The following is a 25,965-nucleotide window of genomic DNA, read 5'->3' as shown; positions in this document are numbered from 1 at the left end:
TAAACCGCCTCTCCAACGATATTCTCGGAAGATTTCCATTTATCTTGAAGTCGGCTCAGAATATCGCGGATTAGGATAGTTTCCTTATTTTTCGGAATCTTTGGGAGATTTCCTGATTTGAATCGATCCTTCTAGATTCTCTCTTATCATTTCCGGGTATATCGGAAATGATCCTTCTTGTTCGGAAATGATACCCTGCTTGGAAATGGTACTTTGAAAGCGAATATTTACTAAGTCTTTACCTCGGGCGATGATGAAGACTTCACCTCGGAGAAACTTGTGCAATCGGCTCGGGTACACAGGAAGGACTGGCTCGGGCACTCTAGGATGGCTTCTTCGGGTGTCCCCGAGGCGATGGGCTCAGAAACTCCCGAGGCGACCAGGCTCGGATACCCCCGAGGCAATTGGGCTCGGGTGCTTGAGACATCTTGTTTAGGGTATCCCCGAGGCGATGGGCTCGGGTGCTTGAAACGTCTTGTTAAAGTATCCCCGAGGCGATGGGCTCGGGTGCTTGAAACGTCTTGTTAAAGTATCCCCGAGGCGATGGGCTCGGGTATACTAAATCGATTAGATGGATATCCCGAGGTGAATGATGCGATGCCCCGAGGTGATCACTGAAAGACTCCCGAAGTGTTCTAAGTCTGGCTCGGCGCCAAATGGTGGAATCCGACCCTAACAAATCTTTCCCAACTCCCACTTAAAACCATGTGATTTAGACTTTGTATTTTTAATTAAGAAAATCCTCTAAGATTTCTTCTAGTAATTAAAATTTTCAATGTTCAAAATGTTTTCAGTAAAAGTGGATTTTAAAGTACTTTTCCAAAATCACTATTTCAATAACACTGGATAACATATGATATGTTTTTTTTAACACAAATCATTTCAAATTTTTAATTGAATACACCCTCCTAAAATGTAATATGCAATAAAACTATTTTAGATGGATGGTTTCTCTTTTTCAACTTTTTTAACTTATACAAATTGCCTTGATTAAGCTAAGTCAAATTTGTCAATAAAAGCTTGCCCTCCTCTTACGAGAATTGTAAATGGGCCTAGGCCCAGTTAAAACATTCCAATACGATTAAACTCCTCTGATTGGCCTCTGTGTTTAAAATATAAAAATCAGAACTATTTGAAATTGATTGTCGCGTCACCAATTCGCATATTGTCAGCGTGGGCGAATAAATAACACTGTAAAAACGCGTAAGCAAACGATTCGATTGCCAAAAAATTGTTCTTCCTCTGTAAATTGCAATGTAAGCTAATCTCATTAATCTCTGACATGCATCAAATATGTTGTGATATCTCATCTTCTCAAGGACGTGATCTTGAAGAAATGATCCATGTGATTTTGCCCATGCATTGTTTTTTATTCAATCCGATCCGCAAAAGTTATTACTTTAGATTATTTTAGATTCAGTCGTATCGTTGAAACAGATAAAAACGTACTTAAAGTGTTCGTTGAAATGCCTCAGAGAAGGCCAATATGCTGCGTGGAAGTATGAATCCGTTCTCACATTGTGGAAACACTTCCGACATTGTTTAGTGAGTTGACTATTGTCTAAAAGATCTCGTCTTTGATTTCATTTACTTTACTTTAAATGAATCACCAGTTTTTTTATTACTTTATTCACTCTTAATTGTGTACAGTTTTTCTCTGTACAAGACCGGATTCTATGGATATAATCACGTATTCACATGTGCAGCTCGCGTGACATTAGTTTATGTATAAGTTATATATTAAAAAAGTCTGACTTTAACAGCTTCTTCATTCATGTGAAGTTTTGCTTGCTTCTTCTTGTTGTTATTAGTTTCTTTGGCTGCATTTTTCTGACAATGGCTCAAACAGGTGAGGATGACGATAAGGCAAAGTCCCTACAAGTTGAGATTCGGTCGCAGTGGGCAACAGTTGAGAGATTACCAACTTTTAAAAGGGTTACTACTGCTTTGTTACACACAAGAGATGATGCGTCAGATATCGTTGATGTTACTAAACTTGAGGGTGCTGAGAGACGCTTGTTAATTGAGAAGCTCGTCAAACAAATCGAGGTTGATAACCTTCGTTTACTCAGAAATATAAGGAAGAGAATCGACGAGTAAGTTACTATACGTTTCTAATTCCATGTTATATAAATCTCTGTTTTTGTTCCTGGTTATATATTCCATTTGCATGTTAGCGACTTTTTAATCTGTTGTCACACATGTAACTGTAGAGTTGGTATAGAGTTACCAACGGTGGAAGTGAGGTTCAATGACCTCTCTGTTGAAGCGGAATGCGAAGTAATTCATGGAAAGCCTATCCCAACTCTTTGGAATACTATCAAGGGCATATTATCTGTAAGTAGTCAAATGTATTTGCTACATCGATCTGAATATGGAAAGCTTTTCCGCTTTCCATGTTATTTATTCACGCTTTTCCGCTTTACATGTTACAGGAGTTCATTTGTTCAAAGAAAGAAACCAAGATAAGCATCTTGAAAGGCGTGAGTGGAATCGTAAGGCCTGGAAGGTAATTTTTTCAAGAGGCAATTCTTTAGCCCTTTAAGTTGCATGGAAGAAGAAATGAAGGGTGATTGGCGATTTTGTGTAGTTTTTTTGATAAAGTAGATTTCATTACAGAGTTCAAAAGATGTATTGGTTTTCTTGCAGAATGACGTTGTTACTTGGTCCTCCTGGTTGTGGTAAAACCACTCTGCTACAGGCACTTTCTGGAAGACTTTCCCATTCTGTAAAGGTTTGACCAAAAAATAAAACATAGGCCTGCTGAACTAACATCGAATAATATATTTAAGATCACAAGGGTTGTCTTCACTTTACAGGTTGGAGGAGAAGTAAGTTATAACGGTTGCTTACTTTCAGAGTTTATTCCAGAAAAAACGTCGAGTTATATAAGTCAAAATGATCTGCATATTCCAGAGCTGAGTGTGAGAGAGACGCTCGACTTCTCTGCATGTTGCCAAGGCATAGGAAGCCGTATTGGTGAGGACCTGATTTGTCATATTCATTCAAAATGTAGGATATTTTCAAACTTAGTTCACAATGACAAGTTATGGTTTATTCCACAGAAATTATGAAAGAGATCAGTAGAAGGGAGAAACTCAAAGAAATTGTTCCAGATCCTGATATAGATGCTTACATGAAGGTACTTAACGAAAGATTTATTTTCTTCTTGAAACACTATTAAAAAGTAAGCAATCTCAAATTTCCCTTTCCCTTTGCTATTACAGGCAATATCTGTTGAAGGTTTGAAAAACAATATGCAAACTGACTATATTCTAAAGGTATTCTGCTTTCAGGGTTGCTTTTTTAATCCTCTAAATCCAATTATCCGCATGCTGCATTTAATATAATTCTATGAATCTATCTTTCAGATCCTTGGACTCGATATCTGTGCAGATACACGAGCTGGAGATGCCACAAGACCTGGAATATCTGGTGGCCAAAAGAGGAGGTTGACAACAGGTACTTTCACTTTCTTACAGCTTCTCATAGTTTTCTGATCAGAGCTTTTAAATATCTATGCCCACTATTGTAGGTGAAATTGTTGTGGGTCCAGCTACTACTCTGTTCATGGATGAAATATCGAATGGTTTGGACAGCTCAACTACGTTCCAGATAGTGTCGTGTCTCCAACAGTTGGCGCATATAGCTGAAGCCACCATACTGATTTCACTTCTTCAGCCTGCACCAGAAACATTTGAGCTTTTTGACGATGTGATTCTTATGGGGGAAGGAAAGATAATTTACCATGCTCCACGAGCTGATATCGGCAGATTCTTTGAAGGTTGTGGATTTAAATGTCCAGAGAGAAAAGGCGTCGCTGACTTCCTTCAGGAGGTATGGGAATCTATTTTATCATTTTCCCTATCTATTTGATGGAGAACCTTATCCTTCACATGACTCTGTTACAGGTTATGTCTAGAAAAGATCAAGAACAATATTGGTGCCACATAAGCAAGCCCTATAGTTATATATCTGTTGATTCATTCATTAAGAAGTTTAAAGAATCAAATCTTGGGTTTCTGCAGAAAGAAGAACTGTCAAAGCCGTTCGATAAATCCCAGACTCACATGGATGGTCTATGTTTTAGAAAATACTCACTGGGTAAATGGGAGATGCTTAAAGCTTGTTCGAGGAGAGAATTTCTTTTGATGAAACGGAATTCTTCCATTTACTTGTTCAAATCTGGACTAGTAAGTTCCTCTATTCTGGCAAGGTTTCCTTAGCATGTACCACCGTATGCTAAACTTTTTCTTTATGCAGTTAGTGTTCAATGCGTTAGTCACAATGACCATTTTTCTACAAGCTGGAGCTACGAGGGATGCTCGTCATGGGAATTATCTTATGGGTTCTATGTTCTCTGCTCTCTTTAGACTTCTTGCCGATGGGCTTCCAGAACTCACTTTGACTATCTCTAGATTGGGAGTGTTCTGCAAACAGAAAGATTTATATTTCTATCCTGCTTGGGCATATGCAATTCCTTCAATTATCTTAAGGATACCTCTTTCGGTTCTCGATTCATTCATTTGGACATCACTGACATATTATGTCATTGGTTATAGTCCCGAAGTCGGAAGGTAAACAAATTTTTAAAGATACCTGTCAACGATAAATCCAAACATAATTGAGTTAAATACTTTTAACTGTAAGTGTTACTTTCCTTCAGGTTCTTCCGGCATTTCATTATCTTACTTACTTTCCACCTTTCATGTATATCAATGTTTCGCGCTATAGCGTCAATCTGTCGTACATTTGTTGCTTGCTCAATCACTGGAGCTATTTCGGTATTGGTTCTCGCATTATTCGGAGGCTTCATTATTCCAAAATGTAAGTTTGCTGTAACTATGTTTTTATCAAGTTATGCTTCTACAAATCTGAAATATTATTTACCATGTTAGCAAATTTTAGTTTTGATTGTAACCAGTTATGCACTTGTGAGGATAATTAGGCATGTAGTATAGGATTAGTTAACGGACTATCTATGACAGCGTCCATGCCTACTTGGCTGGGTTGGGGATTCTGGCTTTCTCCCTTGTCATATGCTGAGATTGGTCTAACCGCAAATGAATTTTTCGCTCCGCGGTGGAGAAAGGTAATAATTCTTCTGATGACTTTCACACGAGTCTCGGAACTCTAGTTTGCTCATCCACTTTAAATTTGCAACAGTTAATCTCTGGCAACACTACAGCCGGGGAACAAGTGTTAGATGTCCGTGGATTGAATTTTGGTAGGCACTCTTACTGGACAGCTTTTGGTGCTTTAATCGGGTTTGTCTTGTTCTTCAATGTCCTCTACACGTTGGCCCTGACATATCGGAATAGTAAGTTCACCATAAATGACAATTGAAATAACTTTATCAAGTGCTATCCAACTAAATTATTGACAAGATTATCTCTACAAGTTAAGATCCACAAAGATCCCGTGCTATTATCTCGCATGGAAAGAACTCTCAGTGCTCAGTAGAAGATTTTAAACCCTGCCCTGAAATCACTTCGAGAGCTAAAACAGGTATCTCTTTTCATCATCTTTTTTATTTTTGAGCAGGTCTGGTGACTGCATTCCTTGTGACAATATATCTTTTTACAGGAAAAGTTAGCTTGCCCTTTAAGCCACTCACTGTCACATTTCAAAACGTGCAGTATTATATTGAAACTCCTCAGGTAAGCATTGTTTAAGATCAGTATGAATGTTTGAGATACTAAATTCTCAAACAGAGCACAAGTTTACATGGGACTCACGTTCCTTTTAGGGAAAGACGCGGCAACTTCTCTCTGATATTACAGGCGCGTTGAAGCCCGGAGTTCTCACGTCTCTAATGGGTGTCAGTGGAGCAGGGAAAACGACTCTTCTTGATGTCCTTTCTGGAAGGAAAACCCGCGGTATCATCAAAGGAGAGATCAAAGTAGGCGGGTATCCTAAGGTTCAAGAAACATTTGCACGAGTATCAGCTTACTGTGAACAGTTTGATATTCATTCTCCTAATATAACTGTGGAAGAGTCTTTGAAATATTCTGCATGGCTTCGACTCCCCTATAACATCGATTTAAAGACAAAGAACGTAAGTAATCACACTCTCAAAAAGAATTTACTACAAGAAACTGGCAGCAATTTATCTAACTATATCCAAGATCTGGCTTCAGGAACTCGTCAAAGAAGTCCTCGAGACAGTTGAGCTTGAGAATATCAAAGATTCCATGGTGGGACTTCCTGGAATAAGTGGTTTATCTACAGAACAACGCAAAAGGCTGACTATAGCCGTGGAGCTTGTTGCTAACCCTTCCATCATATTTCTGGATGAACCTACCACAGGGCTGGACGCAAGAGCCGCAGCCATTGTTATGAGAGCTGTGAAAAATGTTGCTGAGACTGGGAGAACGGTTGTTTGCACGATCCACCAGCCGAGCATAGATATCTTTGAGACATTTGATGAGGTAAAATGGCTGAAATCATTAATTTAACCACATAATCTAAACTTTGATCCCCTTAGAAGCTTCTTATTCCCTTAATTGCAGCTGATCCTGTTGAAAGATGGGGGACATCTTGTCTACTATGGTCCTCTTGGAAAACATTCAAGTAAGGTTATCGAATACTTTGAGGTCAGTTTCTCTACAATACTAGACTAGTTCAATCTTGGCAGGGTTCTTGATTGAAAAAAAATAACTTTTAGAGTACTGTACATTAACAGAGCGTCCCTGGAGTTCCAAAAGTTCAAAAGAATTGTAATCCAGCCACTTGGATGTTAGATATTACTTGTAAATCTGCAGAGGACAGACTTGGAATGGATTTTGCACAAGCATACAAAGATTCAACTCTGTACAAGTGAGTCTTTATGCGGCAATCCTCATAATGTTTGTATGTGTGCGTTTAAACTATCGTTCTTAGTGCCTGGTTGTTCGGTCTTTTTGTTCAGGGAGAACAAAATGGTGGTTGAGCAACTGAGTTCTGCGTCTCTGGGATCAAAAGCTCTGAGCTTTCCTTCGCGTTTTTCACAAACAGGTTGGGAGCAACTAAAGGCTTGCCTTTGGAAACAACATTGCTCGTATTGGAGAAACCCTTCGCATAATCTCACTCGCATAGTCTTCATAATGCTCAATTCTCTGTTATCTGGCCTTCTCTTCTGGCAAAAAGCTAAGGACATGTAAGTCTCTGTTCCCCATTTCGAAGTATGATTGTTTGCAACCAAATTGTGGAATCACTGCATTTCCTTTTTTGGGGGTATAGGCGTAAAGCTCGAACTAAAGTGCTTTGAGTCTTTTTAATAAAAAAATTTGTTTGTTTATGATGGGTGAAACACATAGCTTAATATGAAACTCGTACCAAAACGTTCAGGTTCCAAAAACATTTTGTTTACTAAATCTACAAAACTTTAGTTTGATATTTATATGGTTATAAGTCTCCATCAATACCCCCAAAGTTTCAGAGATCAAGAGAACTATGTTAATTAATGAGATTCCCTTTACTTTGCAGAAATAATCAGCAAGATCTTTTCAGCATATTTGGCTCAATGTACACTCTAGTAATCTTCTCAGGAATAAACAACTGTGCGACAGTGATGAACTTCATTGCAACTGAACGCAATGTTTTCTATCGTGAAAGGTTTGCGCGGATGTACTCCTCATGGGCGTATTCATTTTCTCAGGTTAAAATTTTTCCATTGTAACTTGGGTTTTGTCAACTTTTAAGAAATAGATCTTATAGCTTCCACTCCTATTGGATGAATGCCAATATTTTTTTAGGATTGCATCCACTGGCTCTATACATGATCCAGGTACGTAATGTTTTGCAGGTCCTAGTTGAGGTTCCATACTCACTACTCCAGTCCCTACTATGTACTATCATTGTATATCCTATGATCGGCTACCATATGTCTGTTTACAAGATGTTTTGGAGCTTGTACAGCATCTTCTGCTCGTTACTTATCTTCAACTATTGTGGGATGCTTATGGTTGCTTTGACGCCAAACATTCACATGGCATTAACTTTACGCTCAACTTTTTTCTCCATGGTGAATCTGTTTGCTGGCTTTGTCATGCCAAAACAGGTAATCCCCTTATCTCTCACTCCGTTTTTACATACAGCCAAAATCGGAAGTATGTGCCATGGAACCTGTGGTCTTGTAAACCTATTGCATCAATAGTCAATAGGCTTAATTAGAGCTATGTCAAGTCTAGCTGAGTCAAAGTGTTGCTGCATTGTATATAACCAATTCTTGTACCTTGGATTGAAATGAAGTTTCAGACTCCTAAACACGGAAAAAATGTTATCGTTTTCCGCAGAAAATCCCAAAATGGTGGATATGGATGTACTACTTGAGCCCGACATCGTGGGCATTGGAAGGATTACTGAGTTCACAGTATGGAGATGTGGAGAAAGAGATAATAGTATTTGGAGAGAAGAAGAGAGTTTCAGCTCTCTTGGAGGACTACTTCGGTTACAAACATGACTCCTTGGCTGTTGTAGCGTTTGTTCTCATCGGTTTTCCTATTATCGTTGCTTCTCTTTTTGCCTTCTTCATGAGTAAACTCAATTTTCAAAAGAAATAGTTTGTAACAATTGCAGCTTTACTTCAGTTAGGCTTTTCTTTCTCATATGTTATTAATCAGAAACGTTTTAAATTTTCTATAAATTAGTCACAAAAATGGCCCTGATAATCCCATATTGGATCTAACCGGAAAAAGCCGATTTTGAGCAAACAATAATATTGAAGCAAACAAGAACATTTTTTGAGAAGTGATTTCAGCAGCAAAAGTCGAATCTTATCAAGAAAATTCTTGAGAGGGTGGCTTGGTATTCAAATGTGGTATGGTATAAAATGTTCGACGTAATGATTCCAACGGAATTGGTTCGCGAAAGCAACCTCTACTGTGTCTGGTTTTAAACAAAAGAGAAAAATATATATATCCTTGGTGGAATATATGCGAGTAGAATCAGAGTAAACCGAAGTACTAATCAAGAAAGTAAAGTCCAAAAAATTACAAAAAAAGATCTAACTAGCTTTGAAAACAAGTTAGAGTTTTCTTTGCAAGTTGTGTATTTAAGGTTTTTGAGGTGCGAATTGTGGATGTGTTGGCTGCTCGTTTCTATTTATACTTCTTTCTTTAGGTCTTCGAAATTGCTATTATTTCTTATCTTTCGAGTCAAAATCTTCATGTCTTTTCTTTTCCGCAATATTTAGAGTATATTCAAGGTATTCCTTCCATTTTCCATTAATTGGATTTTTTTATAAGGCCGAACTTTTTACCCAAACATTCGGTTTATTCTTAATTCAAGTCTGAGTTAACCGGATGGTGCTAAATCACTCTCTTACAGAATCTACTACTATTCCCATGCAGATTACTAATAAAGTAATAATCCTGTATTTTTTTTTTTTATGAAAGAACTATAATTGTTACTGTTTGTAGGAAACCGGTTAGTAAAAACAGTTGGGAATGCCTTCTTGAATGATCCCCGGTGGTTGGTGAAGAAGGGTAATTGGTCGTCGACATGGAGGAGTGTGGGAATGGGTTTACGTGAGGTGGTATTACCGGGAATAAGTTGGGTGCTTGGAGACGGAAAGACAATCCGGTTTTGGACTGATAAGTGGCTCTTAGATAAACCATTAATGGAGCTGGCTTCGCAAGTGGTTTTGTTGGAAGAGCGGGACATACGAGTTCGGGATGTTTGGCAGAATGGGTGTGGTTGGGATTTTACACGCATTGGGAACTTGGTATCTCCGCAGATAAAGCTACAATTGGCAGCTTTGGTGGTGGATAATGTGACTGGTGCGGTTGACCGGGTTTCGTGGGGGGGGGACTTCGAATGGTCAGTTCACTGTAAAGTCAGCTTATGCTTTCCTTACACAAGATGATTCGCCGAGACAGTGGATGGGGAAGCTTTTCCGGCGGGTGTGGCGTGTCAAAGTTCCGGAGAGGGTTCGGGTTTTCTTCTGGCTGGTGGTTAATCAAGCAATTATGACGAATGTTGAGCGGCATAGGCGGCATCTTTGTGAGTCGGGTTCATGCCAGGTTTGTAAGGCTGGTGAGGAGACCATAATTCACATTCTCCGCGACTGTCCGGCAATGGCCGGAATCTGGCTGCGCTTAGCACCACCAAGGAAGAGACAGGCTTTCTTTACGAAGTCAATTCTGGAATGGGTATATGAGAACTTGGGAGAGGAGGAAGACTTTGTCGGGAGCCCTTGGTCCACAACTTTTGCTATGGGAGTGTGGTGGGGATGGAAATGGCGGTGTGGCAATGTGTTCAATACTAATGGGAAATGCAGGGACAGGGTGAAGTTTGTTAAAGAGATGGCCAAGGAAGTATCCAGCGCCTTTGGTTCAGCTGCGGGGTCCGGACATGGTCAAATGAGAGAAGCAAGGATGATAGCTTGGAAACCGCCAGAGAGTGACTAGGTTAAATTAAATACAGATGGAGCTTCTCATGGTAATCCGGGTAGAGCGACGGCAGGAGGAGTCTTGCGAGATAGCAGTGGGAATTGGCGGGGTGGTTTCGCTTTGAACATTGGTATATGTTCGGCGCCTCTTACATGAAGGTAGGTAATGATAGATTGAACTTCTTCGGTTAAAACGTTAGCAATCTCAATTTTTCCTTTACCTTTGCTATTGCAGGCAATATCTGTTGAAGGTTTGAAAAACAATTTGCAAACTGACTATATCCTAAAGGTTTGGACTAGTTTTCTTTCAGGATTCTGTTTTCCTCTTCTGACCACTTATCCGTAAGCTGCATTTGATATAATTTCATGAATCCATTTCCAGATCCTAGGACTCGATATCTGTGCAGATACACGAGTTGGAGATGCCACGAGACCTGGAATATCTGGTGGCCAAAAGAGGAGGTTGACAACAGGTACTTTCGCTTTCTTACAGCCAAGTCACAGTCGTCTGGTTAGACTTTTTTAAATATATATATGTCGACTGTAGGGGAACTCGTTGTGGGTCCAGCTACTACCTTGTTCATGGATGAAATATCGAATGGTTTAGACAGCTCAACTACGTTCCAGATAGTGTCATGTCTCCAACAGATGGCACATATAGCTGAAGCCACCATACTGATTTCACTTCTTCAGCCTGCGCCAGAAACGTTTGAGCTTTTCGACGATGTGATTCTTATGGGGGAAGGAAAGATAATTTACCATGCTCCACGAGCTGATATCTGCAGATTCTTTGAAGACTGTGGATTTAAGTGTCCAGAGAGGAAAGGCGTTGCTGACTTCCTCCAAGAGGTATGGCTGTAAATTTGATCATTTTCCCTATCTATTTGATGGAGAACCTTATCCTTCACATGACTCTGTTACAGGTTATGTCTAGAAAAGATCAAGAACAATATTGGTGCCACAAAGGCAAGCCCTACAGTTATATATCTGTTGATTCATTCATTAATAAGTTTAAAGAATCAAATCTTGGGTTGCTGCTAAAGGAAGAACTGTCAAAGCCGTTTGATAAATCCCAGACTCGCAAGGATGGTCTATGTTTTAGAAAATACTCATTGTGTAAATGGGAGATGCTTAAAGCTTGTTCGAGAAGAGAACTTCTTTTGATGAAACGGACACTACAAGAATATTGGCTTTTAATAGCACAATACTATAGCGTTTTGTTCACATATGCTATTATAAGTATAAGGACGAGTTTAAGATAGCGTTTGTAGTTTTAAAAACGCTATTAATAAGTTTAGCAGAAAGAAAAATAAACACGCGCCTAATAATTTGGGTTTTTAATAGAAGAATTATCAGGAAACGCTATTAAAAGTGAACCGGGAAAACCTAAAAATAATTGGCCTTGAACCGGGAAATAAAAATATTTTCCCCCCTCTCTCGATTTTTTCTAAGTATCAAAGCTCTCTTAGACGAAAAAGTCTCAAAACACAAATGCTCTCTTCCAACACTTCGACTGATTCTCTCTTACCACAAAATCTCTCTTTCACTCAAGATTTCGTTTGATTCTGTCACTCACTATCATACTCGTTCTTAGTTTTACGGATTCTATTCGATTGGTGTTGAATCTCTCACTCGATTACAAACGGTATAGCTAATACTTTCATGAAATTTCATCTCGTTTTAGGGTTCTTAAAAGTAGTAATTGATTCCAGTCGATTATTACCTTTGTCTGCAGGAAGATTTCAGGTTATTTGTCACGGTCAAAGGTATGTTAGATTGTTAGGGTTTTCAATTTGGGTTTCAAATTGGGTTTTCGATTTGGGGATAATGTTCGATTTGGGGATAATTGGGGTTTTCAATTTGGTTCTTACTGTTTCTTTCTATTTGCAGAGAGCTCTGAAGCTTAGCTTGAATCCGTTTTCAGAAATGTAACAGTTTTCATACAAATAAAGTAACAATGGTTTCGCTCATGATCGATCAGTTGAAGCATTTGCCTTCAATTATTAAGGGTGGTCTCTTGAGCAGTAGCCAGGTGTGTGCCACAAATGTTCTTTATATTGAGGTCAATTTATAGTCTTTAGAAGTTTCTGATGGAGTCTGCTTTGGGATCGTTTTTCATTAGAGACCAGAGGAAGCAACAGAGACATTGCGGAAACTTAAAGAAGGCATAATAAAGGTGTGTTTCTACAGGGAAGTTCTGGATGGCTTACTTTTGATAAGACTGCTTGGTATTGTTTAAGGAGCCACGGGATAAACTTATGAATGTATTTTATTTGGAAATACATTCATTTGTGTCATGGGTTTGTTGTTTGATTTCAGGTTCTCTTTGTATCTCCCGAGAGACTTCTGAATCTAGAATTTCTGTCAATGTTTCGCTTGTCTTTATCTGTGTCACTTGTAGTCGTGGATGAGGCACACTGCATATCAGAATGGTGAGCTTCTTGGCAACTCATAGATTACGTTTCTCTGTTGACTGTAGTATGTTACTGCTTTTCTTTGATCTATTTTTCTTCGTTTATTAAGAGCTATTCTAAACAGGTCTCATAACTTCCGCCCTTCATACATGAGACTCAAGGCATCAATGCGGTTTTCTGAACTCAAGGCAGAATGCATTCTCGCGATGACTGCAACAGCCACTACTATGACTCTTGAGGCTGTCATGTCTGCACTAGAGATACCGTCAACCAATCTTATTCAAAAGTCAACCAATCTTATTCAACTTAATTATCTACAAAATATTTCACACTTACAAAATACTTTTAAACTTTGATTTCTTACTGTATCTTTCATGATACTAACTTAAGCAACTTTGTTTGTGTTTGCGCAGTATGAGACTGACATGATAAGCAAGTATTTATGCGATAACAACATCAATTCAAAGGTTGTTTCCATTTTGAAATCTCCAATATACCTGTATCTATGGCTAATTACACTCTAATCAAGCTTAGCTCGATCGAATTATCCAAGGTTATCACAGTGGTCTTCCTGCGAAAGACCGTGTTCGTATACAGGAGTCATTTTGTTCCAACAAGATTAGAGTGGTGAGAAAATAAGTTCACTGTTTTCCATACGCTCTGTGTCCAATTTACACATGCAAACTACCACTGAAAGTTAAGCAGATGACAGTAATCAAATATTTTCGTATGTTATTGAAGGTTGTTGCAACTGTGGCATTCGGCATGGGACTTGATAAGGGAGATGTTGGAGCTGTAAGTCTAACACAATCCCTTAGAATGCTTGAACATATATCTTCATTGTCTTGCAAATACCAGTTTAATTTGGGTTCTTAAGCTCTGTTTGCTTAGATTCCTCTGTCCTTAAGACAAATACATAGTAGCTGGTTTGGAGTTTTTGACTAATGTTTTGATATTGTACTAGTGCTATCTTTAATCCATGTTTGGTCTCTGATTTGGTACTCGTTTCATATTAGAAATGTTTCATGTTCCAATGTTTATTTGCTTAATCTGATGGATATTGTGTACAATTGTGATTGATTTTTGTAAAGTACTAACAGCAACAACACCAGCAGTACTCAATCTGGTCAGAAGAAGAAGTGCTACTTGATAGATTGCTCTAAACCGGGACAGAAGGTTGCTGAAGGCAGAGTTTGGTCATCTAATCCAACAGACACAGTGCATCTTAAACCATTGGGACCCAATGCTAGCAAGGTATCAGTTGACGTGCCACTAGTAGGAAATGCGAAAGTGTGGAAACCAAGTTCAGAAATTCAGACCATTGATGATGCATTAGGTAGTCTTGTGGCTTGGCCTAGTGATAAACTTCTTTTTATGTGATGATGTTTGGAAACTCTAGTTGTGGTAGTAGAGAACCTTAGTGTTTGGAAACTCTAGTTGTTGTTGTGTGTGGAAACATAATGTTTGGATTTATGTTATGTTATGTTTGGATTTTTATGGAGTATTCATATTTTTAAAACAGGTTATCAAAGACAGCAATTTCATATGTACCAATAATAACGAAAAATCATTTATTTTTAACGCTATTATTATTTAAAACAATAACATTTATAAAACGCTGTCATTACATTAAAACTTTGAAAGCGTAAATAAAACGCTATTATTACTCAAAACAATAACATTTATAAAACGCTGTCATTACATATATTAACAGCGCAAATAAAACGCAATGAAAAAGTAATTCATAATTGTTCAGAAACGCTATTAAATATAATACAATAATAGCAGGACATAAAACCGCTATAAAAAGTAGCGGAGCTATTATAGCGTGCGATGATATAGCGTTTGGTAAAACGCTATGGTATCTATCAATAGCGTTTTCTGGCCGCTACGAAAAGCCAATATTCTTGTAGTGGGAATTCTTTCATTTACTTGTTCAAATCTGGACTGGTACGGTCCTCTACTCTGCCAAGGATTCCTTTTCATTTACCACTGCATGCTAACTATTTTTCGTAATGCAGTTAGTTTTTAATGCGTTAGTCACAATGACCGTTTTTCTACAAGCTGGTGCTACGACGGATTCTCCACATGGGAATTATCTTATGGGTTCTCTATTCACTGCTCTCTTTAGACTTCTTGCTGATGGGCTTCCAGAACTCACTTTGACTATCTCTAGATTGGGAGTGTTCTGCAAACATAAAGATTTATACTTCTATCCTGCTTGGGCATATGCAATTCCTTCAATTATCTTAAAGATACCTCTTTCGGTTCTCGATTCATTCATCTGGACATTACTGACATATTATGTCATTGGTTACAGCCCCGAGGTCAAAAGGTAAACAACATTTTTGGAAATACTTTCAATGATTAATCCAAATTCTGTGAGTAAACTACTTCTAATGGTAAGTGTTACTTTCCTTAGGTTCTTCCTGCACTTCCTTATCTTATCTACATTCAACCTTTCATGTGTATTAATGTTTCGCGCTATAGCGGCAATATTTCACACAATTGTTGCTTCCACAATCACTGGAGCTATTTCCATATTGGTTCTCTCATTATTCGGCGGCTTCATTATTCCAAAATGTAAGTTTCCAGAAACTTTCTTATATCAAGTTATACTTCTGAAATTTTATTTACCATATGCAATATTATATCTGAAAATGCTCATCTTTCAGCATCAATGCCTGCTTGGCTGGGATGGGGATTCTGGCTTTCTCCCTTGTCATATGCTGAGATTGGTCTAAGCGCAAATGAATTTTTCTCCCCACGGTGGAGCAAGGTAAATTCTTCAGAAGACTTTCACACAAGCTTAGTAATTCTAGTCTGCTGATCCGCTTTATATTTTGCAACAGTTAATCTCTGGCAACACTACGGCCGGGGAACAAATGTTAGATATCCGTGGGTTGAATTTCGGTAGGCACTCTTACTGGACAGCTTTTGGTGCTTTAGTCGGGTTTGTCTTGTTCTTCAATGCACTCTATGTGTTGGCCCTAACGTATCAGAATAGTAAGTTCATCACAAATGACAATAGAAATCATGACTTTATGAAGTATTTTCCAACTAAAATATTGATAAGATTATCTTTGCAAGTTAAGATCCGAAAAGATCCCGTGCTATGGTCTCGCATGGGAAGTACTCTCAGCGCATAGAAGAAGATTTTAAACCCTGCCCTGAAATCACTTCCCGAGCTAAAACAGGAAAAGTTATCTTGCCTTTTAAGCCCCTCACTGTCACATTTCAAAACGTGCAGTATTATATTGAGACTCCTCAGGTAAGCATTGTTTAAGATCAGTATGAATGTTTTGAGATACTTAAACCCTCAAACAGAACGCAAGTTTACATGTGACTCACTTTTCTCTTAGGGAAAGACGTGGCAACTTCTCTCTGATGTTACAGGCGCGTTGAAGCCCGGTGTTCTCACATCTCTAATGGGTGTCAGTGGAGCAGGGAAAACGACTCTTCTTGATGTTCTTTCTGGAAGGAAAACCCGGGGTATCATCAAAGGAGAGATCAAAGTAGGCGGGTATCCTAAGGTTCAAGAAACATTTGACGAGTATCAGGTTACTGTGAACAGTTTGATATTCATTCTCTTAATATAACTGTGGAAGAGTCTTTGAAATATTCTGCATGGCTTCGACTCCCCTATAACATTGATTCAAAGACAAAGAACGTAAGTAGTCATACTCTAAAAAAGAATCTACTACAAGACATTGGAAGCAATTTTATCTGACTATATCTAGGATCTGGCTTCAGGAACTCGTCAAAGAAGTCCTCGAGACAGTTGAGCTTGAGAATATCAAAGATTCCATGGTGGGACTTCCTGGAATAAGTGGTTTATCTACTGAACAACGCAGAAGGCTGACTATAGCCGTGGAGCTTGTTTCTAACCCTTCCATCATATTTATGGATGAACCTACCACAGGGCTGGACGCAAGAGCCGCAGCCATTGTTATGAGAGCTGTGAAAAATGTTGCTGAGACTGGGAGAACGGTTGTTTGCACGATCCACCAGCCGAGCATAGATATCTTTGAGACATTTGATGAGGTAAGACGGCTGAAATCATTGATTTAACGACATAGTCTAAACTTTGATCCCCCCCCCCCCAACAGCTTCTTATTCCCTCAATTGCAGCTGATCCTGATGAAAAATGGGGGACAGTTTGTCTACTATGGTCCTCCTGGACAACATTCAAGTAAGGTTATCGAGTACTTCGAGGTCAGTTTTTGATTTCACAAAATAAATTTAAGAGTACAATACATTGAAAGAGTATCCCTGGAGTTCCCAAGATCCAAAAGAATTGTAATCCAGCCACTTGGATGTTAGAGATTACTTGTAAATCTGCACAGGATAAACTTGGAATTGATTTTGCACAATTGTACAAGGATTCAACTCTGTATAAGTGAGTGTTTATGCAACAATGCTCGTAATTTTGCATGTGTGCGTAAAATTATTGTTCTCATTGTTGGTTGTTGGGTCTTTTCTTGCAGGCAGAACAAAATGGTGGTTGAGCAACTGAGTTATGTGTCTCTGGGATCACAAGCTTTGAGCTTTCCTTCACGATTTTCACAAACAATTTGGGGGCAACTAAAGGCTTGCCTTTGGAAACAACATTACTCGTATTGGAGAAACCCGTCACACAATATCACTCGCATAGTCTTCATATTGCTCGACTCTATGTTATGTGGCCTTCTCTTCTAGCAAAAAGCTAAGGACATGTAAGTCTCCGCTCCCCATTTCGAAACATGATTGTATGCTACTATATTGTGGAATTACAGCTTTTCTTTTTTAGTGGTAAAGCATGAACTAAATTGATCTGACTAAGATTCTGTAAACATAGTTTCTCTTTTTTCGAATGCATCAGGTCTTTTTTATAAAATATTTAGTTCGTTTATGATGGCTAAAAGTCATAGCATAATATATGACACCCAAAAACATTTTGTTACCAACTCTCACTGATGCAATGAATAAGGATTACATACCACCAAATTTTCACAGGTAAAGAGAACTATGTTAATTTAATCTGAGTTTACCTTCGCAGAAATAATCAGCAAGATCTTATCAGCATATTTGGTTCCATGTACACTCTAGTAATCTTCCCGGGAATGAACAACTGTGGGGCAGTGATAAACTTCGTTGCAGCGGAACGCAATGTTTTCTACCGTGAAAGGTTTGCACGGATGTACTCCTCATGGGCGTATTCATTTTCTCAGGTTAACAATGTTTCCGTTAAAAATGGGTGTTGTCAACTTTTAAGAAGTAGATCTTATAGCAAATCGCTTAGAGATGCTAATAATTTTCTGGGATCTCTCTACATAATCCAGATATTTAATGTTCTACAGGTCCTAGTTGAGGTTCCATACTCACTACTCCAGTCCGTTCTATGTACAATAATCGTATATCCTATGATCGGCTACCATATGTCAGTTTACAAGATGTTTTGGAGCTTGTACAGCATCTTCTGCTCGTTGCTCATCTTCAACTACTGCGGGATGCTTATGGTTGCTTTGACGCCAAACGTTCACATGGCAGTGACTCTACGCTCGTCTTTTTTCTCCATGTTAAATCTGTTTGCTGGCTTTGTCATTCCAAAGCAGGTAAGGCTCCCCTTATCTCTCACGCCGTTATTACACACAGCCAAGATCCAAAGTATGTCATGGAAGCTATAGTCTTATAGACTTATTTGCATCAGTAACCAATAAGCTATTGGAACTATGTCAGATCTATTTAACTCAAAATGTATCGTTGTCCGCAGAAAATCCCAAAATGGTGGATATGGATGTACTACCTGAGCCCGACATCATGGGTGTTGGAAGGATTATTGAGTTCGCAATATGGAGATGTCGACAAAGAGATAACAGTATTTGGAGAGAAGAAGAGAGTTTCAGCTTTCTTGGAAGATTACTTTGGTTACAAACATGACTCATTGGTTATAGTAGCGTTTGTTCTCATCGCTTATCCCATTATCGTGGCAACTCTATTTGCCTTCTTCATGACTAAACTGAATTTCCAAAAGAAATAGTTTTTATGTAATGATAGCAGTTCACTCTATGCTTACTTCAATTAAGAGTCCATCGGCTTTTCTTCGTCACCATGGATTTTGGACTCTAGAAGAAAATGGCTCTTTGACTACAACAGAACCACCAAGTGGCTTGAGAAATTACAAAATAGTTTTGGACTCTTCTTCACAAATGGTAACATTGTTATAAGGGTAGAGTGTCGTAATATCCAACTATCTTTTTTTTACTTCTTCATAAGGCGGCTTTTGGGTTTGTTTGTTCTGTTGTTTCTTGGTTTTGAAGTCAAAGTGTTCAACGAAATGCTTACGTGAAAGCAACGTCTTTTTTTATTCATTTTCAAATGCTTACCCATTTCTTTATTGATTAAAACAGTTGCTCCATGCTTGTGGGGACTTGACAATAAGACCTTTGACTTCTCTCTATCCACCCTTTTGAAGCCAACTTGGTTTTGATCACTTTGTTAGCAAGCCTCTACTACTACTACTCTAACTTGTATAATTATCTGTTTTTTTTTTCCTTTCATGATTCAGAAGATAACATTAGAAATGGTCCACGTGTAGTTTGGTAAAATCTGACTAACATGTCGGTTCCATTACCCGATTATGGACAAAACTATTTTCATTACAAGTACGAATCAATAAAGTAAGAATCATTTTTGGAAATTTGATTGCAGCCACAAAAGTCAAATCTTTTACATATCAGGAAAATTCTTCAGAGGCGGCGGATTTTGTTTTAAAGTTTCTTCAAATTCTATATATTTTTATGCTTAGAGCATCTCCAATGGGAATCTCTTACCCATTTAACTTTTTTTTTTTGTCTGTATTCACTTTGGTCCATGCTTGATAGATATTAAGACCGTTGACTTCTCTGTCCACCTCGTGAAACCAACGTGATTGTGATAAATTACTTTGCAAGCTAGCAACATTACTTCTCTTACTTTGTATAACATTCTCTTCTCTCTTCTTCTTTGTAAAGTATAATCCTTTTTGGACTTTGGTTTCTAATAATGGCAATGTCTCAAACAGATGGAGTTGAGTTTGCTTCTAGGAACACTATTGAAAATGACGATGATGATGAGCTTCGGTCTCAATGGGTTGCTATTGAGAGATCACCAACGTTTGAAAGAATCACTACTGCTCTGTTCTGCAAAAGAGATGAAAAAGGGAAGAGAAGCGAGAGACGAGTCATGGATGTTTCTAAACTTGAGGATCTTGATAGACGCCTGTTTATTGATGAGCTCATCAGACATGTTGAGAATGATAATCGCGTCTTATTGCAAAAGATTAGGAAGAGGATTGATGAGTAAGTCACGCCTTTTTCGCTGTTAACCTTTGTATTTATATGTTCCTTGTACATTAGAAATGTAATTCCATGTTTATTTATATATAGCGTTGGGATTGATTTACCAACGATTGAAGTGAGGTTCAGTGATCTTTTTGTCGAAGCAGAGTGTGAGGTTGTTTATGGAAAGCCTATCCCAACTCTTTGGAATGCTATTGCAAGCAAACTATCTGTAAGTGTTTGCTTTGACTTGTCTTTCTATTTTAAATTCCTTCTGAGATTTAAAATAATGGTTGATTTTGACAGAGACTCATGCGTTCAAAGCAAGAAAAGAAGATTAGCATCTTGAAAGGTGTCAGTGGTATCATAAGGCCTAAAAGGTAGATTTTTGAAGCAGAAAATTTCATATTTATTTATTCAAGAATGATCGGTTTAATTTCAGAAGATTTAGTGGTTTTCTTGTAGAATGACTTTGTTGCTTGGTCCTCCTGGTTGTGGTAAAACCACTCTACTACTCGCACTATCTGGAAGACTTGACCCTTCTTTAAAGGTTTGGCTTGTTTTTTTCAGTCCTTAAAACGTCTCTGTTTTCAGAAATCGTCATATGGGTTGCTTCCATTTTACAGACTAGAGGAGAAGTTAGTTACAACGGTCACTTGTTTTCGGAGTTTGTTCCTGAGAAAACATCGAGCTATATAAGTCAAAATGATCTGCATATTCCAGAGCTAAGTGTGAGAGAGACACTCGATTTTTCGGGATGTTTTCAAGGCACGGGAAGCCGTTTAGGTAAGGACAATACTAAATTCTTATGTTTCCTTTTGCATTGAACTTTATTGACACTGAAAACTATTGGTCATTTGTTCAACAGAAATGATGAAAGAGATTAGTAGAAGGGAGAAACTGAAAGGAATTGTTCCAGATCCTGATATAGATGCATACATGAAGGTTAAATAACTATGGATATTTCATATGAAAAATATCTATGACTTGGAACTTGCTTTGCAAGAAAAAGAATCGTTTACGGAATTTAAATTTTTATCATTACAGGCAGCTTCAATTGAGGGTTCAAAAACTAATCTGCAAACCGACTATATCCTAAAAGTATGATACAATCAGTGTGTTCTTTTTTTCTTCATCTTTAGCTTCTACTCTTATGAGAAGTTGATTAATGCATCTGTGTTTCAGATCCTAGGACTCAATATCTGTGCAGATACACGTGTTGGAGATGCTTCAAGACCGGGAATATCTGGTGGCCAAAAGAGAAGATTAACTACAGGTACTTGTAAATTTCACACAGGGCTTTAGCTTCTTGCAAACAATTTTTGATATTTGGTATATACTAATCTGTTATCTTTTGCAGGTGAGATGATTGTAGGTCCGGTCAAAACTTTGTTCATGGATGAAATATCGAATGGTTTGGATAGTTCAACTACATTGCAAATTCTATCATGTCTCCAACAGTTTGCACGTCTATCTGAAGGAACCATACTGGTTTCACTTCTTCAGCCTGCACCAGAAACGTTTGAGCTTTTCGGCGATGTGATTCTTATGGGAGAAGGAAAGATAATCTATCACGGTCCACGGGATTTTATATGTAGTTTCTTTGAGGATTGTGGATTTAAATGTCCAAATAGGAAATCTGTTGCTGAATTCCTTCAAGAGGTATGAATATGATACTGATGATACTCTCTGTTCTTGAAACTTTAATGATCATCACACTCTTAAATTACAGGTTATCTCAAGGAAAGATCAAGAACAGTATTGGTGTCACAGAGACAAACCATATTGTTATGTCTCTATTGACTCATTCATTGAGAAATTTAAAAAGTCTGATCTTGGGCTACAACTACAAGACAAACTCTCCAAGACATATGACAAGTCTCAGACTCAAAAGGATGGACTGTGCTTTAGAAAATACTCACTTAGTAACTGGGATATGCTTAAAGCTTGTTCAAGGAGAGAATTTCTTCTGATGAAACGTAACTCTTTCGTTTACGTATTCAAATCTGGACTTGTAAGATGTAAATACTTTGACAAAAAAAAAAGCTTTACTTATTTTTTACCAATGCTCTCTAACGCCATCTACCTTTTTTCTGCAGTTAATTTTCATTGGATTCATTGCAATGACTGTTTATCTACAGACTGGGTCTACAAGAGATTCTCTTCATGCTAATTATCTTATGGGTTCTTTGTTCTTTTCTCTCTTTAAACTTCTTGCTGATGGACTTCCAGAACTCACATTGACAATCGCGAGAATTGCCGTGTTCTGCAAGCAAAAGGAGTTATACTTTTATCCTGCTTGGGCATATGCAATACCTTCAGCTATTTTAAAGATACCAATTTCATTTCTTGAATCATTCCTATGGACATTGTTGACATATTATGTCATTGGTTACAGTCCTGAGATGGGCAGGTACTAATTTGGAACATATTTTTCAATAGCCAGTGCAAAAAGAAACCAAATTTAATATTTTTCTTTCTGCTAAACAAAAATATTTTTTCTTTACTTCAGGTTCATTCGCCAGCTCTTGATCTTCTTTGCTTTACACCTTTCATGTATATCAATGTTCCGTGCTATAGCTGCTGTCTTTCGGGATTTTGTTCTTGCCACAACCATTGGAAGCATCTCTATAGTGCTTCTCTCAGTATTCGGTGGTTTTATTGTTCGAAAACGTAAGTTTTTAACTTGAAACTTAAACTGTAGTAATTCGGAGGTGTCATTGTAATGGTGCCCTGTTATTTTTCAGCCTCAATGCCTTCTTGGCTTGAGTGGGGATTCTGGCTTTCTCCATTGTCATATGCTGAGATTGGTCTAACCGCAAATGAATTTTACGCTCCACGGTGGAGGAAGGTAATGAATTCTTCATAAACCTTTCACATTTTAGATAAGTTGTTAGTTTGTTATTGATCCTTATCACCTTTTTATTACTATTAGATAACATCTGAAAACAGAACTTTGGGGGAACAAGTTCTAGATGCTCGCGGGTTGAACTTTGGAAATCAATCTTACTGGAATGCATTTGGCGCTTTGATTGGCTTCTCACTCTTCTTCAATACTGTTTTTGCACTGGCCTTGACCTTTCTAAAGAGTAAGTTCACAAGAGATATAAGAATATGACTTAATCATGTTAGTATATGCAATGAGGATTGATGTTTTTTTTGCAACTTCAGCTTCACAGAGGTCTCGTGTGATTGTTTCTCATGAAAAGAACACTCAAAGCTCAGAAAAAGATTCTGAAATTGCTTCCCAATTCAAAAATGCATTACCTTTCGAACCTCTAACTTTCACATTTCAAGACATACAATATTTTATTGAGACTCCTCAGGTAAAAAGACTAAAGAGTATGCAAGATCAGTGCAAGTTTTCTTGAGTCCTTTTAATATAGAGTTATAATGTGTGGCTATAATTTCTGTGTTAAAAGGGAAAGAAGCTGCAGCTTCTCTCTGATGTTACAGGCGCATTCAAGCCCGGTGTTCTCACCGCTCTAATGGGTGTGAGTGGGGCTGGTAAAACGACTCTGCTTGATGTTCTTTCAGGAAGGAAAACCCGCGGTGACATTAAAGGACAGATTGAAGTAGGCGGTTACCTTAAGGTTCAAGACACATTTTCGCGGGTTTCAGGATATTGCGAACAGTTTGATATCCATTCTCCCAATTTAACTGTCCAAGAGTCCCTGGAATACTCTGCTTGGCTTCGACTTCCTTCTAACATCAGTTCAGAAACTAAGAGTGTAAGTCATTATTTGGAAAAAAAAAAAAAGTTTTCTTCCTTCCTTGTCTGAGTATTTTCTTGATCTTCGCTTCCAGGCAATAGTTAATGAAGTTCTTGAGACGATAGAGCTCAAGGAGATTAAACATTCCATAGTAGGAATTCCTGGAATTAGCGGTTTAACAACAGAACAACGCAAAAGACTAACAATAGCTGTGGAGCTTGTTTCCAATCCATCAATCATATTTATGGATGAACCAACCACAGGATTAGATGCAAGAGCTGCTGCAATTGTAATGAGAGCTGTGAAGAACATCGCCGAGACTGGCAGAACTGTTGTTTGCACAATTCACCAGCCAAGCATAGATATCTTCGAGACATTTGATGAGGTAAAAACTCGTAAAACATTCATCTCATTTTAAAGTCTCTTGTTTAAAGTACATTAATCTGACCCTTCAATTGCAGCTGATTCTGATGAAAAATGGAGGAAAGATTATCTATTATGGACCTCTTGGACAACATTCAAACAAAGTTATTGAATACTTTATGGTCAGTTTCTATATAATACTGAAACTGTTGCATATAAAGTATGGTTTCTTCTCTATTTACAAATTATAAGAACAATTTTCAACTGTAGAGCATTCCTGGAGTTCCAAAACTGAAAGAAAACTCTAATCCAGCCACTTGGATACTTGACATTACTTCTAAATCATCAGAAGACAAACTTGGTGTTGATTTAGCACAAATATACAAGGAATCGAATTTGTTTAAGTAAGTCTATAAACAAGTATTACTTAATAACTTTGGATGTTGTTTGCCTGAAACTGATTTTGTTATTTGTTTTTAGGGAGAACAACATTGTAATTGAGGAAACAAGATGTACATCTTTGGGATCAAAAAGATTAATCTTGTCTTCGCGTTATGCTCAAACGGGTTGGGAACAATTCAAAGCATGCCTCTGGAAACAACATCTCTCTTATTGGAGAAACCCTTCCTACAACCTCACTCGCATCATTTTCATGTGTTTTACTTCTCTGCTGTGTGGTATTCTTTTCTGGCAAAAAGCTAAGGAAATGTTCGTGTCTTCCCCCATCTTTCTTGAATCGGCTTTGAACCGTGTGATTTCCTTAGTCTCAAAAACTTTGTGTTCTGAATATCCGCTATTTAAACTTTGTTTACCTCTGTTCTTTGCAGAAACAATCAGCAAGATATATTCAACGTGTTTGGCTCAATGTTCACGGTGGTTCTATTCTCTGGAATAAACAATTGCTCAACAGTGTTATTTTGCGTTGCAACCGAACGAAATGTCTTCTACCGCGAAAGATTTTCCCGTATGTACAACTCATGGGCGTATTCCCTTGCTCAGGTTAAAACATTTTCTCAATCAAACCATAAAGGAAGGAAAATAAAAAACTCAGAGTTTGGTATTGACTTTTGAGGCTGGATGTTGCAGGTGTTGGTTGAAATTCCATACTCATTGTTCCAATCTATTGTATACGTGATAATTGTATATCCTATGGTTGGTTATCACTGGTCGATCTTCAAAGTGTTTTGGAGCTTCTACTCAATTTTCTGCTCCTTGCTCATCTTCAACTATTTCGGCATGCTTTTAGTCGTCGTGACCCCAAACGTTCACGTTGCTTTTACTCTCCGCTCTTCGTTTTACTCAATAGTCAATCTCTTTGCTGGTTATGTCATGCCAAAACCTGTAAGTTCTCTTCTTACCTCTATTCACCAAGTTTAAAAAGTTCAATTCTTGTTGTGTGAAAGAAGAAAAAAAGAGTTAGAAAAATCATAAAGATATGAGATTTTGGGATTTTTTGTTGTTGTTGATGCAGAACATTCCGAGATGGTGGATTTGGATGTATTACTTGAGCCCAACATCATGGGTTTTGAACGGATTGCTCACGTCGCAGTATGGAGATATGGAGAAAGAGATTTTAGCGTTTGGAGAGAAGAAGAAAGTTTCAGATTTCTTAGAAGATTATTTTGGTTACAGATATGATTCTTTGGCTCTTGTAGCTGTTGTTCTTATTGCCTTCCCCGTTCTCTTGGCATCTCTATTCGCATTTTTCATTGGTAAACTCAATTTCCAAAAGAAGTAAAATCGCATTTTCCTCATATATAAATGTTTTGGTATTTAGAAGTGAGAATTTGTCTTAGAAACAACTA

General features: G+C 38.0%; 5 protein-coding genes across 7 annotated transcripts; all 5 read left to right on the top strand.

Moving 5' to 3' along the window:
• Positions 1 to 1,191: 1,191 nt before the first annotated feature.
• Positions 1,192 to 8,651, top strand: LOC9306326 (ABC transporter G family member 41). Of its 2 annotated transcripts, none has more exons than XM_021019348.1 (25): positions 1,192 to 1,545; positions 1,651 to 2,096; positions 2,214 to 2,337; positions 2,436 to 2,509; positions 2,650 to 2,734; positions 2,820 to 2,979; positions 3,066 to 3,142; positions 3,228 to 3,281; positions 3,372 to 3,462; positions 3,536 to 3,837; positions 4,029 to 4,193; positions 4,264 to 4,577; positions 4,667 to 4,827; positions 4,989 to 5,092; positions 5,167 to 5,320; positions 5,407 to 5,508; positions 5,587 to 5,660; positions 5,750 to 6,058; positions 6,141 to 6,431; positions 6,513 to 6,596; positions 6,686 to 6,819; positions 6,911 to 7,138; positions 7,468 to 7,639; positions 7,787 to 8,041; positions 8,277 to 8,651. In XM_021019348.1, exons 2-25 carry the CDS (start codon positions 1,699 to 1,701, stop codon positions 8,541 to 8,543), a joined length of 4,179 nt encoding a protein of 1,392 aa, XP_020875007.1. In that variant the 5' UTR covers positions 1,192 to 1,545; positions 1,651 to 1,698; the 3' UTR covers positions 8,544 to 8,651. The 2 variants fall into 2 exon arrangements, with proteins under 2 accessions (XP_020875007.1, XP_002870255.2); XM_002870209.2 differs by having other exon boundaries at positions 3,912 to 4,193.
• Positions 8,652 to 10,568: 1,917 nt separating this feature from the next.
• On the top strand, positions 10,569 to 12,304 carry LOC110226230 (ABC transporter G family member 30-like). Its single transcript, XM_021017027.1, has 6 exons — positions 10,569 to 10,661; positions 10,755 to 10,845; positions 10,920 to 11,221; positions 11,296 to 11,561; positions 12,108 to 12,138; positions 12,263 to 12,304. Exons 3-6 carry the CDS (start codon positions 10,955 to 10,957, stop codon positions 12,302 to 12,304), a joined length of 606 nt encoding a protein of 201 aa, XP_020872686.1. The 5' UTR covers positions 10,569 to 10,661; positions 10,755 to 10,845; positions 10,920 to 10,954.
• Positions 12,305 to 12,329: 25 nt separating this feature from the next.
• LOC110226229 (ATP-dependent DNA helicase Q-like 5) lies at positions 12,330 to 13,762 on the top strand. The gene is made up of 7 exons (XM_021017026.1): positions 12,330 to 12,404; positions 12,495 to 12,548; positions 12,692 to 12,804; positions 12,911 to 13,028; positions 13,200 to 13,253; positions 13,528 to 13,581; positions 13,751 to 13,762. The coding sequence occupies exons 1-7, from the start codon at positions 12,330 to 12,332 to the stop codon at positions 13,760 to 13,762; spliced, it is 480 nt and encodes a 159-aa protein (XP_020872685.1).
• A 945-nt stretch (positions 13,763 to 14,707) lies between these two features.
• Positions 14,708 to 18,874, top strand: LOC9306325 (ABC transporter G family member 30). The gene is given in 15 exon segments (XM_021019349.1): positions 14,708 to 14,736; positions 14,808 to 15,121; positions 15,209 to 15,369; positions 15,462 to 15,565; positions 15,639 to 15,792; positions 15,882 to 16,057; positions 16,149 to 16,332; positions 16,335 to 16,456; positions 16,540 to 16,830; positions 16,918 to 17,001; positions 17,052 to 17,185; positions 17,274 to 17,501; positions 17,825 to 17,996; positions 18,126 to 18,380; positions 18,539 to 18,874. Coding segments are annotated over 14 exon segments (2,622 nt in total). The 5' UTR covers positions 14,708 to 14,736; positions 14,808 to 14,831; the 3' UTR covers positions 18,806 to 18,874.
• An 878-nt stretch (positions 18,875 to 19,752) lies between these two features.
• LOC9304291 (ABC transporter G family member 43) lies at positions 19,753 to 25,939 on the top strand. Of its 2 annotated transcripts, XM_002870207.2 has the most exons (23): positions 19,753 to 20,105; positions 20,193 to 20,316; positions 20,391 to 20,464; positions 20,550 to 20,634; positions 20,711 to 20,870; positions 20,953 to 21,029; positions 21,132 to 21,185; positions 21,270 to 21,360; positions 21,445 to 21,746; positions 21,817 to 22,098; positions 22,184 to 22,497; positions 22,597 to 22,757; positions 22,832 to 22,935; positions 23,020 to 23,173; positions 23,256 to 23,410; positions 23,507 to 23,815; positions 23,892 to 24,182; positions 24,259 to 24,342; positions 24,431 to 24,564; positions 24,641 to 24,868; positions 24,988 to 25,159; positions 25,247 to 25,501; positions 25,632 to 25,939. In XM_002870207.2, the coding sequence occupies exons 1-23, from the start codon at positions 19,810 to 19,812 to the stop codon at positions 25,896 to 25,898; spliced, it is 4,173 nt and encodes a 1,390-aa protein (XP_002870253.1). In that variant the 5' UTR covers positions 19,753 to 19,809; the 3' UTR covers positions 25,899 to 25,939. The 2 variants fall into 2 exon arrangements, with proteins under 2 accessions (XP_002870253.1, XP_020872750.1); XM_021017091.1 differs by lacking the exons at positions 19,753 to 20,105; positions 20,193 to 20,316 and having other exon boundaries at positions 20,536 to 20,634.
• The last annotated feature ends 26 nt before the right edge of the window (positions 25,940 to 25,965 follow it).

Source organism: Arabidopsis lyrata (genome assembly GCF_000004255.2).
Source record: "Arabidopsis lyrata subsp. lyrata unplaced genomic scaffold ARALYscaffold_7, whole genome shotgun sequence".
Taxonomy (NCBI): domain Eukaryota; kingdom Viridiplantae; phylum Streptophyta; class Magnoliopsida; order Brassicales; family Brassicaceae; genus Arabidopsis; species Arabidopsis lyrata.
This window is presented reverse-complemented; position numbering and strand designations above follow the sequence as displayed.